Source organism: Aphelocoma coerulescens, chromosome 2 (assembly GCF_041296385.1).
Source record: "Aphelocoma coerulescens isolate FSJ_1873_10779 chromosome 2, UR_Acoe_1.0, whole genome shotgun sequence".
NCBI classification, from domain to species: Eukaryota; Metazoa; Chordata; class Aves; order Passeriformes; family Corvidae; genus Aphelocoma; species Aphelocoma coerulescens.
The window spans coordinates 29,058,928-29,072,313 of record NC_091015.1 but is presented as its reverse complement, the minus strand read 5'-3'; the positions used below and the strand labels follow the sequence as shown (position 1 = coordinate 29,072,313).

General features: G+C 37.7%; 1 protein-coding gene across 7 annotated transcripts in view; it reads left to right on the top strand.

Annotated features, from left to right (window-relative positions):
* Positions 1-13,386, top strand: part of LOC138106386 (thrombospondin type-1 domain-containing protein 7A-like) — a 285,545-nt gene that overhangs the window by 164,578 nt on the left and 107,581 nt on the right. For all 7 annotated transcript variants that reach the window (XM_069006913.1, XM_069006912.1, XM_069006915.1 and 4 more), the window contains one exon: positions 13,015-13,263. In XM_069006913.1, the coding sequence (XP_068863014.1) occupies positions 13,015-13,263 (249 nt within the window). The remainder of the gene's footprint in view (positions 1-13,014; positions 13,264-13,386) is intronic.

The following is a 13,386-nucleotide window of genomic DNA, read 5'->3' as shown; positions in this document are numbered from 1 at the left end:
TAATTACAATCGTGGAACAAAATGATGGGGCAGAAAATAATCCAAAATTTAAGACATGCCAAACAATTATTTAGCAGATTCTCTTAGCCTCAATGCATTTGATCATGTGGTCATCTTTGATTTGTTTCACCTCTGTTCATCTGAGAAAGTAATTATTTTTTAATTATTTTAATCTTCCTCACTGATTCTGCTCATTCATGAAATATCTAGAAAACTATATCCACATCTTGTAACAAATGTAACTCGTTTGGAAGTTTTCATAATGATCTCATTGAAAATTTCAAGTTTTGGAGAATCTGAGCTTTTATTTATTCCAATACTATAACTGAGACACGAGGGATAACAGTAAGACCAAAATTACTGAATTGTCTTGCTGATGTTGGGCATATGTAATGCTTCATTTTTCATCTTTCTTTACAAAGACCTGTATCTGCTTAAAGCAGAGTCACAATATTCACTACTGGCCACAGGTGTTAAGCTGAATAGCCAGAAACTAAGGAAATTGGGAATGGCCAATTGAGTATTTAGACTGATGAGTGAGTAATACTCAAGATATTGGCAGGAAAAACAAGGAGAGATAATCTCCTTCTCTAGAATGGCATTTTAGCTTTGTTTTCCTTTCCAGGTCCTGAAACCTCTTAACCCAATGCTCCCCTTCCAAATCATAAAACAAATGTCTGCATTCACTTTATGGATTTTCACTCTTATAAATTATAAACTGTGTGAAGGAGGAAAAATAAAAAAAAAAAAAAAAACAAGCCAAACCAGCATAAGCCTCTTGCTTTATTTATGCCACTGATTTGGAAAGCAGACAAGTCACCCAGAGGTATATGCTGTCAGACAGCAAACAGAAAAAAGATTCAGACATACAATACAGCAGTCCAATTTGTTGGCCCCTGTAATGTATCTCCTGCTTAGAAAAAATCTTAAGAGATTGTCTGTACTTCTCTGAGCCCCTCCATGAGGCAACAGGAAGAAAGGGGGGTGTGCGTGAAGGTGGCAGTGATTAAGGTGCAGTAGCTTCAAGGAGATGGGCTGCAGAAAGGTGAGGGAATAGCAATGCAGAGAGGATGGGTTGTAGAGATGAAGGAGCATAAGCAACCTTTTGTTTGTTCACTGAGGACCAAATGAAAGCATTTATGTCTGCACCGGCTTTCTATGTTACTGCAAAGGCAGCTCTACTGCTGTGTTTTAGGGGAAGCCTCCAAGCTCACCATACTATGAGGATTTAGAAGCCATAAGTGGTTCACTTACAGAGCACCTGTAAATATCATAAATTTGGATAATGAGCTATATGCAGTCATCTTGATTCATTAATTTGGAATTATTTAGAGCACATTCTGTTAACAAATGGAGAACAGAGAAGAAGAAAGTAATCTTGGATGAAAAACCTCTTGATAACTAAAAACTACAGGGTTAATTTTCAGGTGCATTGGGATAATAAAAATGTAAGCTATTACTAGAGAAACAGGATGCAAACATATTGCTTTCCTATAATTTTCCACTGCGCCTTTAGAATTTCCACGAATTTGAAAGTAGAAGCACCCTGTAGTTTTTTAATGTGATTTTGGTGGAGACAATAATTTCTGTGGATATGCATAATATTATTCAATGGGTGTTCCTTTCTATTCTAAGTACCTGCTCCATCATCTTACCGAGGCTGCTGTTTTGACAGTGTCTTGTCAGTATTGCTACACATTTGACACACCATGCCCAAATCCAGATTTAAGATGGAGACATACTCACCATGCTGAATAATTGAAATAGCAATGAACAATTTCTTTTTTCACACCATATTTTAACTCCTTTCATACAGTGAACAGCTGTTCTGTCATCTAGATGTATGACATTCATATATTTCTGTGCAAAGCATCAAGATTGGATGCCTTTCTAGTGTATAGTTTTTATTCATATACATGTATTGTCCTCCTTAGCAAAATATAATAGGCTATAATGTAATGAGGATTCTACTCCATATTCTGATAATCTCTTGTGGCCATAAATCCTATGAATGAATAAATGAATTCTATGAATGAATGCAGTGTTGAATTTTTAGCTTCAGTCTAGTAAGAGATTATGTGGCACAGTGGTAAATTGAATTAGCCACTGAGATCTTTAATGAAGATTCTCCTACACTGTACTTTTATGCATCTTTTCTGCCTCATTGTCAGATAATGTTAATTGACCTCAATATGACAAAATAAATAAATAATAATCAAGCAGTATTTTTCTAAATTTTGGATATCCTATATTGTATTATATCATAATCTGTAAAGAATCCCATAGGGAACAAACTAGAATGTATTACTTTTTTAGATTTATTTTGTGGTTTGGTTTTGTTTGGTTTTTTTATAAAACTGCTAAGCATATATTGGGGATTTAGAGTATGCCCTTGTTTTCTCAATCAGCTTTATAAAGCTATGGTCTGGGATCATGTGAAGTGAGCATCCTCCTGGGACATCTTGTCCCTCAGGGTGGAGATGCACAGGATGGGAAGTCACAACTCCCCAGAACAGTGGGGTTGGCTACTTCAGAGCTAACTTTCAGCAGTCTCACTGAAACTGTGGCTCACCTCCTAATACTGACCACTTTGTTCCAAATGCTGGAGACTGCGATGAAGCCAGTGATACTGCCAAATCTAAGCATCAGTACAGGGAACAGATCTAAACTAATGCCTGAAACACAAATAATAGTAGCAATATAATTTTCAGTAATATATTTCTTTATATCTTAACATTAATATTGCATGTTTTTGTTCACAAAGTTTGGCATTTTATTTTTTCATTGCTGATAACCCTGTGAATCTAGCTGTTATTTCAGTCAAAGTAAATGCTGACTAATGCTATGTAATGAAAATTCCCACTGACAAAGGGAAATTCCTCCCTAAAGCTTTGATAAGTCATCCCTGTAGATTCTTGCCAAATAATCTGCTCTGCCAATTTTAAAATTATCTGTAGCATGAGATGTGCGCGCATGTCATTGTATCACTGGACTGTGAAAGATAGCACTCTCACTGAAGGTTCATGCTTTCTTGTCTCCTCAGGCACTCAGACACTCATGGTATCTGGAACAGCCCCACAGCAGCTGTTGTTGTTGACATTTGTTTGGGTACAGTAGCATGTCTTGTTGCTTTGCCTGTACTAGCTGATGTATTTTCTCTTGACATGGTAGTTTAGGTAATCTCTTTCTTCTCCTGTGGTGTAGAAAGCCTGAGTGGTTTTGTTTATTTCAAAATTGTTTGGCAGAATCAATTAAACTTGTGAAAGGATCATGGGAAAGTAGTCTTGTGAAAAACAGGTGACAGTATTTAAATTGTAATTGAATAGAAGTGGCCTCATTGTTTGTGTGATTATAATGGCCCATTATACCAGGAGGTACTAACAGTTCCTCAGAACAATGTACAAGATGACCAATACTAAACAGTGCAGCTGTATAGAAAATGAATAAGGACTATGTCATTTTCTACTAGGAAAAAGTACAGGCACTGTATTTTCACTGACTTTCTTAAAGAAACAAGTGTGTACCAACCATAAACTGGATCTCTCAAGGATTACTAGACTTTACAAATGGCATTTTATGTCTTCAGAGTAGATTGTGGGGGTTATATAAGCTCTGGATTTAAATCATTTAACTGCTATTCCTGCTGTCTATTTAATGTACCTGCACATTAAATATTTTTTTAAAAAATTTGATTTTATTTATGAGAAAACCCCCCTTTTTTATTTAGGCCAAATACTTTATCACAGTCTCTCTCAAAATCCAGCTATATCTGTGGTCCAAGAATGGCATAGAGTTAATTTGATTATTTTGCTTCAGAGGTTAACACATCCAACAAGCTGTATGAACGCTGAGGAGAATACTACATGGAAAATAAATAGCTTGCTGCAACACATCACAGCATTGTGCTTGGTTCTTGTACCTATAACTCCAAAATCCCTCTTTCATACTGAGTATCTTTTAAGGTTCCATGGTGGTCAAATATAGAGCAAGGAGAAGACCCTCCTCATGCAATATTAAGATCTGGATTTAACTCCAGATAGCACAAAGGATTAGTATTCAGCATGAATACTGCTGTGTTTCCTCAGGCTTCCTGCCCACGATCATTCAAAGTTGCCATAGAAAACTGCACACATGGGTCCTTATATTTCAAAGGTTGATTTGACCTTCTGACCGAACTAGATTATTTCTGTGAGGTAGTTCTGTTAAGGGTGTGAGCATCTAGGCTGTGGGTCTGCCCATGGGTCATCAGATTCCCCAGCAGTTTAAGCCTGATCTTTTCTAGGATGTGATGCTAATGAGTGGTGTGGTACAGGTTTTACCCCTTCCTTTACTGTAAGGCTACAGTTATGAGAAGCAGATGTGGTCTTTGGAAACTGTTCCTTACAGTCTCTAGCCTTGTAACAATTTAGGGAGACTTAAGAAAATTCTAAGCCAAATGCTGATACTCTTTCTACTGGGAAAAGTAAAATATGCTTGTATTAAACTCCTTCTTTAAATTATTTTTCTTTGTCTTATAAGGATTCTTTGGGAGTTGGGCCAATGTTCATGCATGCCTGTAGGTTGTCTTGCAAGGATGCTGCCCAGCCATGTGGCTTGTTTTAGTGGGATTTACAATCACTGTTTTCAAACACAAATTTACTTTCTGATTCTTTTCCAAAAGCTTCCTCTAGTTTTAGTTTGTCCTTCAGTCAAAAATGGCAGTCTTTACAAGCCTGCTTCCATGTATTTGCGTATGTGCGTAATTTTGGTTTTCGAGTGCTAAACTAACATATAGTTTTGGTGTTCTGCAAGTAATTTGTTATTGTTCCAAGTCTTCCTGCGGATGAGTTTGTTTGGTCAAATGAGCTTGTGTGTCAATAGTCTCATGTTGTGGCTGGTGGTAAAGGTTGGCGACCATTTTTCTAATGGTATTCAATGAAGTAATGTCTCATGTGATCAGCAAGAATTCAAGAGAAAATCTCATGGTTTGTGATGATGTAGCTTATTGTGGGAGATGCCTGATAGTGTGCAGGAATTTGAGGTTAGGAAATGGTTAAATTATTCTGCTCTGAGGGAGCCCACTGTGGGCTTTTCTTTTTTTTTATCTGCCAGGTAGTCCTTCCACTTCTTCCTTAGTGTTTAGATGAAGCTTTTTCCAAACCTGTTAAAGGACTTTGGATTTCCTTAGCATGCTGATTGTCCTTTGATCTGAAACCTTCAGAAGCAGCTCCCTTTTTCTGCTGAATTACTGAACCTCCTCTTACAATATTCAGTATGTGTTTTTTCCAGGCAGATAGCCTAGTTTTTGGTTGCATCTTCTTCACTCCTCTAAAGATTTTAATTCATTCATTCATTCAGTCAGTCTTGTTTGTTCAAAACATACTTGGATTATGTTGTTGGGGTTTTTCTTTGGAGAATGCAAGCAGAACTGCAAAAAGAATAATGAAGTTCCTTCCCAAAAGGTGCTGGGGTTGAAATCCCCTGCACATAGAACAGATTCTGACTCCACAGCTCTTCCTGATCTTAAGGGGCATGTGGCTTCTAATCACTGTGACACTATTTAGTATGAGAGAGTCAAGAGGAGGAAGAAAGCCATTTTCCCCTAGATTTTGTGTGTGGTGTCTGACAATATAGATGTCTGTTGAGTGTCTGTTCATAACTCTGGCCATGCTGAGCTCTCTGATATGGGGATGTCAGTGGCGAGGGTAGGTCAGTTGTGCCAGGACTGGAGCAGCTGGCCAGATCTATAGGTATACCTACAAAGAGGTCTAGAGGGACAGGAGCCAAGACCCTGTGGACATAATCCACTACCACATCAAACAGTCATCCAGGATTAAAAAATCACAGTTTTCAATTTAAAAAAATTGAAAAATTTAATTTAAGTCCTTTTGAGTCAAAGCCCTGTCTTTTGTTCCTCCTGAGTGCCAAGCGTTTATGTTGGCATCAATCTCCTGAACCGTAGCCATGTTATTCATTTCAGAATAATGGAAATCTCTGTATGTAATCAAATGGAAAAGCAGCTAGAGAAAAAATAAATATATCAGAATTCTGTGAGAATGAGTATAGTGAATGAAAGTAAGGAATAGTAACTGTGAAAATTTCATTAATGAAAATCAAAGCTGAACATGGATAATGGGAAAACCAAAGATGAATGTTGATAACTGTGAAGGAATAGAGGCAAAATAATGCAGACAAAAGTTATTGAAGAGATTATTTAGCTTGCATTAACCTTGTCAGCTGGGCTCAATTACTTTATGTTATGGTCAAAAACAGTAAGTAGCAGTTCTCATTAAATATCAGTACTGAGTGAATTAATTGAATTTATTGTAAAGGACATGTTCTTCACCATTCAATTTTAGATTTAAATTACAAATCTCACGTTGTTGCTCCACTACATTTGAGCATGAAAAGAAGTGTACCAGGAAAAGCACAAACTTCAAAATGGTGTCACCTTAATACCTTGTATTTCTGACTTCTATTTCCATTAACTTATAGATTGTTGAGACATAGTAATGTACAGGTATTTAAGAGTGTCCTCAGCATGGATCTTGAACAGCCCTCAAATCCAGACCAGTTTTCATCTTAAAGTTGCACATAAAGTAGAAAGGATCTGTAGTTCTAGGATATAACTGTGTTCAAATAAAACAAGACTAAGTGAAAGAGGACTCTTGGAGCAAACAAATAGACAGTCAAGGAAAGAGCTGCTAGAAGTCTCTAAGCTCAAAAATGCCCCAGAGAAAGTGAATACTGTTATGGAAAGTCTGAAGCCAGAAAATGAAATTAACTGAGCACTTTTAATGCAAAAATAGCTATCTGCAGTTATTGGTCAGTAAAAAGCTGTGTAATGCATTGTTTCTGAGATTATATATGTACCAAAATCTTATCTGGTTTTAGGACGCATTTATATTAATTCATGGAGGTAAACACTATAAATTCTTCAGTGCAAAGATTCAGCTTGTGTTCCAAAAGTCTGTAAGCCATAGTTTGCTGGAAAACCAGAGCATATCTTGGGATAGTGTGGCTGAGTACTTGCTGTCTTTCCATTTTTGCCCTCTATTTGCAACTGCCAAGGCAGGTTTCTGACTGCATGGATTAATAGTTAGAACCTCTCATCCTTTCTGATGCTGCTCTTCATCTTTTCGCATTAACTCTTCTTTCTAATTACCAGTCCAATCCGATATGGAGGAAACACCAGCAAAAGCAGAAAATCTTAGTTGTACAAGTTATGTATGGAGTATGTTCATGCAGCAGAGAGTCCTACTGCCTAGTTTGAAACCTATTTATTTTTTTCTATTCATCTTGCAGGAATTTAGAGAGCAGTCCTACTGTCATGCATTGCCATGGATTTGGCTTCATGCCTGCAGTATGCACAGCTTTATCTATTGCAAAAATTTATCAGAAAAACCCATTTCTTTTCTAGTTGTATTTGTAGAGGAGGAAATTCCAATGGTCTCTTCCATGACTTTTCTACACAGCTTAAAAGACAACTTTTGAGACTGAGATTATAAATACTCATACAGGTCACTGGCATATAAAATCAAGTTTTCCTGATTTTTTAAAATTGTAAACGTATTTTTTATTCTCTAATAAATCTTTAGGATACCTCAGAAAGAATTTTTTATTTCTTGACTAATCTAATTTTTTCACACCTTTTAAAGCTTATTTTTGATGGAAGATATTTCTTTCAACTGCACAACTTGCTCATTTGTACACAGGTACTGTAGCATAATTTGCTCCAGGCTGATGTGTCAACCTTTGTTCTCCCCATGTCTTTAGCCTTAATTATCCCATAAATTGCTTGGAAATCCCTGGGCATAACCTTCCTATCTTTAATTCTTAAGTGATATTTAGTTTTTATTTATTGCTGTAGAAGCAAAAAAACAAGGCTGCAGAACGTGAGTAGACACAAATTCTTGACCACATATCTTCAGAAGAGGTTGAGCAGTAATTATGTTCTGTAGTTTGTCCTTTGAACCCGCATTGCCTTTTTCTTTACTTTTGTCTAATCTATGTCTTTGAGGTCAGGAATAGGTTTAGTGTTGACTTAGTAGCAATAAGGACCATTCATCCCGTGTGATGTTTTGTTTTGTTTGGGATTGATTTATCTTTCCACCGTGTCATTTAAATGCTTCTTTACCTTAAGCTTCATTTCCCCACTATAGCTAACTGTTTTCTGAAACGGTACTTTCTCAAACCAGAGCCTTACTTCAATTTGTATAATTCCTTCTTCTCTGCTAGAAAAGAGACACTTAGGGCATTGTCCTCTGAATATATTTACTGGATTGAGAGCCAGTAGCTGCAGACTTTACATGTTACCCCTATGCTGCCGCTTCTTGTATCCAGTCTGCTCTGTTGACTTTTAGCAGCATTTTTGTACAACTCATGCTTTTCTTTGAACTTTCCAAGCAGTTATCTGGACACAACTATATGGGTTGATAGTGAGGACTTATTTGTGCCATCCCTGTGCTTCTTGAATGGTTAACTTTGCATTCAATGTGTACTTAGACATTACTCAAATTTCACAGGGCACGGAGATGTTTGATGCAGAACTTCTAGTGAGTTGGGTGGCATCATGAAATGAATATTGTCTAATTTTCTGTTGTGTTACTTGCCCATTTGCCTTTTGTCCTGTGAGAAGATTCCCCTGAACTTTGCATGACTAAACACGACAAATCCATCAAAAATTGCAGAGAGCTTTACATGAAAGTAAGCTTTGCTTTCAGTTATTTTTGGAGAACAAATCTGTAGCATTAGGTACCAAACACAGAAGGAACTATTTTGTTTAACAAACACGTTCCCAGGTTTTGATTTAGAACCAAATTCTTGGATAAGACATTTAAAGGAAATGTGACTAACCTTCTCAGCTAAAATATCGCATATACTGAGGCAGGCCTAGGTTTCAGAGTTAGCATTTTTATACCATAGAGTATTACTAAGTTTAATTATTAGTCTTTCTATATGTAGCCACTTGCACTGAAAACTATGAGAAATATTTGCTTCTTCTGGTAAAATAAAGTTTGAAATATGTGATTTTTCCCTTCCTTACTTGCATAGAGTACAACACGTATTCTTCTGCTGTCTGCAATATGAAGGAAAACTCTTGGTAGCGGCCATTTCCAGTTAGCTCTCACTGTTTCTCTAACTTGCTCAAAGAAAACCAAGTGTTAAAAGAAGAAACAGCAGCTAATTTTCTTGTGCAACTCTTCTTTTGCTAATTGTAATTATCTCTGTCCTCTCACAAAATAATATGACAGTATGCATAACAGTAAAGAGGTTGTGTAGTGGTGACTTACAGTATCAGTTACTTGGTGGTGTTTATTTGGTACTGCAAGTGGTGCATGATTTTAATAAGCAAGTAAGGAAATAAATAGATAACTCACTTTGCCTCTTGTTTTTCTCCCTAGTAATATTTACATTCTGGATATAAGAATGTCCTTGTTTTATATTTAATTTTAAGTTGATTTATTTTATAAGTATTTGAAGTGAGGTATTCTTTATTGGTCTTCTTCTGTTAAGGATCATAATAAACAATGGAGTTAGTAATGTGGTACAATTCTGTTTGGGTCCTCTTTATTCCCACATATGGAAATAGTTAGCTTTTCTCATGTAACACTTCTCCCAAATAAGCTTCGAAACAGATGCAAAGCCCACGGAATGTTACACATCATTAGATGATCTCCTCCCTCATCACCAAAACTACTTTGTGGTGGCAATTTCATGCATGTTCCCTGCCAGTATGTGTCTACAATTATACTCAACCCCAGCCACAGTGCATGTGAAGAGGTTGGTTTACTCTGCCCTCAGAGGTGTCGCCTTGGATGGGAACTTGGATGGGAAGGATACTTCATCTGTTCTACAGAACAATTTGCAAATACTGCCCATGTGTAGCGGGTTGGGTTTGTAACCGGGTGGAAACACCAATTTAGTATAGTGGTTTGGTCTAAAATACTCATTACTGTTTACCTTCTGTGAGATAAGAATTAGGAGAAATGCAAAGCAGGCACCAAACTTGAAAGAATATAAAGAAGTTTATTAACAGACCTAAAAGAAGGAAAAAAATTATACAACCTTCAGAACTCTCCTCCTCCCCCCACCTTCCTCCCTTCTCCCACTGACAATGTAAAAAGACAACCCTTAAGATGTTCAGTCTGTTTACCACTTCCACAATAACCTTGTTCAGTCCATTTAGAAAGAGAAGTCTCTTCTTGCTCGTGCTATGAAAACATTATCACAACGAGACAGCCACCCACTTCCAAATATTGTTCAGTCCATTTAGGAAGAGGAGTCTCTCTGCTCACATGTGAGTCCCTTCCCCCGACTTGCAGCTTTTCCCGCAACTGCTTTCGAGGGTCCACTCTTGAAGGTTTTGGGATACAATTTTAAGATTGAGCTGTTCAGAAACAAAAACCAGAGGCCCTTCTCCTTCCCTGGGAGCAAAGGGTCTTCCTCATCTTCATCGTTAGGACTGTCTCTGGGAGCATCTCTAGGAACTGAGGTTTTCTCCTTTCCCATTTGGAGCAAAAGTCCTCATCTGGTCCATCTCTCCCTGTCCAAACTTCTCATGAAATTACAGCTGCATCAGCATCTGCCTATCTCAGCGCAGGTGCTTTTGCTTACGAGTTGAACACTCCACCCCCCATATCTTCATGAAATTACAACGGGTACTCTGATATATCATAGCTTCACAACAGAGTTTCAGCTTTAAGCATCTCCTCTCTCTCTTCCCTCAGGTTTTCAGCTCTTCATGACAATAAAAGGGTTATTCTCACCTCAGCCTTGCAGCTGGAATTTTTCTTATCACAGTGGAGAGGGGGGAGAGCCGAGCCGCTCCGGCTGCCTCCAGCAAGGCAGTGGGGGGGGTTCCACGGATGGAACAGGGAGGCCATCAGCTTCAGGATGGCCGTGGCCTGGCCCAAGCAGGGCCTGGCTGGGCCCGCTGGCTCCCGCACGGGGCCTGCAGCCACCTGTCCCAACACCGGAAACGAGAGAGAGGTGGGGGGGGAGTTTGTCTATTCTTAAGTGTGGATCACAGAGGTGGTCACAACTTTAAGTGGCTTAAAGAATTGTCCATATTCAAACTGGTCAGCTGATAGGTTCTGTCAGGTCATGGGGCAAACTGTAAGCCCTCCTTTGCAAGGACATCACGTCCGGGACTATGCTTGCTAACCCATGACACCATGTTAGAAACTATAAGGAATGTATCTTTTCTTCAGTCATTAAAACCTGTCTTTGGGGGATAAATGGGTCTATACGTTTTGTCAGAGGTACAGAAACTGATCTATGGATTTTGACAGTACCATAGTCCTATGCCAAATGGGGCATCCATGTAGGTGAAAAAGTCCATTATTAAAGAACAATTTTCTCAAAAACTCTGTGTACCTTTCACCACAAATAGGATTTAGTTTCTGTCCTAAAGCAAAATAAAAGTTGACTATCATGAGTCATGGTTTTCCAATCACCACTACTTTTGACATAATAAGAACATTAGAAAACTCCTGCTGAGTAATCCCCTATGAGTTTGTCAAGACCAGCAGTGTCTCCACCTTATTGTCTTCAGCAATGGTAGAGGGAGATGCAATTTAAAGATCAAAAATATGACACCTGACTGTCTCTTGCAGTCCATTCATCTTGTATTTCTCCAATATCCAAGGTAAATCTTTTAGGGATGATGGCTATTCTATCATTGCTTAGTCATTTTAGTATCCGTATATAGCTCACAGGTTAGGAAACCTCTTTTTGGACATGCTGACACTGTCTTCACAGCCAGGATCTTCTACTAGCAAGATGCAGAATGTCTGTTTCTTGTGCATAGAATGCTTTCATTTACTGTGTTTTTAAATCTCTCCGTTTCATCAAGTACCCCTAGTTCTATTACAAAATTTTGTAAATAAAGCTTCAAAATTATGTTGGATACGTGGGTAGGGCCAAATTTTTGTATAGCAATGAAATACTTGTAAATATTCATTTTTCTGTACTATTCTGTGTTCTTCTAAAGGGAAAAAAAGAAGCCTTTGCTGTATAGTTTATGGGACTGGTATTGAATAGAGCATTTCATTGTGCTACTTGCAGTGCCAGTAAATATTTTTCCTGTCTATTTAACTGCTTCAGAAGACAGATCTTTATTCCAAACCAGACATGATAAAAAAAAGAAATCTATGTTGTAATTAAAATCAAAGAGATAAAGTTATGTTCAAATTAACTGTAGTTTGCCTTCTCTGTTTCTCATTTTTCTATTGTGAATCAAACTTTAAAATAGAAATGTTAGTTTTTACTTAGAATAGAACATTATAATGAAGAGTGATTTAGAGGGAGAAAATCTTGCTGACAACCTATGTAATATGTGAATGAAGCAATCATATGGAAAATGGAAATTAAATGATGGCCTTCATAAGGAACAGGAAATTAAGACTATGGGTGTCAGGGAAGACCTCACTTTAGGGCAGAGATCATTCCCTGTTTAGACCATGAGGCATCACTGTGGCAATATACCTACCACCTATTAACAAAGTAAGTAATTAGTGACCAAGCATTCAATATGTTTGCCATTGTGTTTTTAAACCATTTGTGGTCTGGAAATTAGAAGATGACACTGAGTACTTTGTTCTCTGCAGAAACACCTTTAGTTATCTTGGCTTTTGATCCTCCCTCACTTGGAACATAGTTCCAAGAGAGAAAAAAGAGTATACCTTAAAATAAAAGATAAGTGAAAAATGTATGTATTTCCTCTGTTGTACTTCTATATATGTATGAAGATTTATATTTTAATTTTATTCACAGATATGGCAATATTTTGATCACAGATATGGCAATACTGGTAATTTTTTACTACAGAAAATCTTATTTGTCTGGTTTGAGTCATTTTCGCCAAAAGCCCTCTTGGCTGACTTTTTGGGATCAAATACATGTGGACTGAAAATTACCAGCTTTAAAAATATGTACTGACTTTCACATTACAATTGACATTGCTTTTGCTGTAGGAGTTTGTGGCTGTCTGTGGAGATGTGTGCTAAAAACTGTAATGCTCTCTTATTACAGCTTCTGCAAACAGGAAAAGCTGCCCATCACATTTCAGTCCTGTGTGATCACAAAGGAGTGCCAGGTGTCAGAGTGGTCAGAATGGACCCCCTGCTCCAAAACCTGCTTTGACATGACAACCCCTAAAGGGAATCGTACAAGATCACGCACCATTAAGCAGCTCCCTGTCGGCAGTGAAAGCGAATGCCCACAATTAGAAGAAGCAGAGCAATGTGTTTCTCAAGGAGATGGCGTAGCACCCTGCATTACGTAAGCTGGTTCATTTCAGTTCTTCATTACTAAAATGAACAATTTCAAGTAAGCATACAGGGCTGATAATAGAATAGCAACCAAACTATTACTAAAGAATAATAGGTGGGACTTTACCTTTTT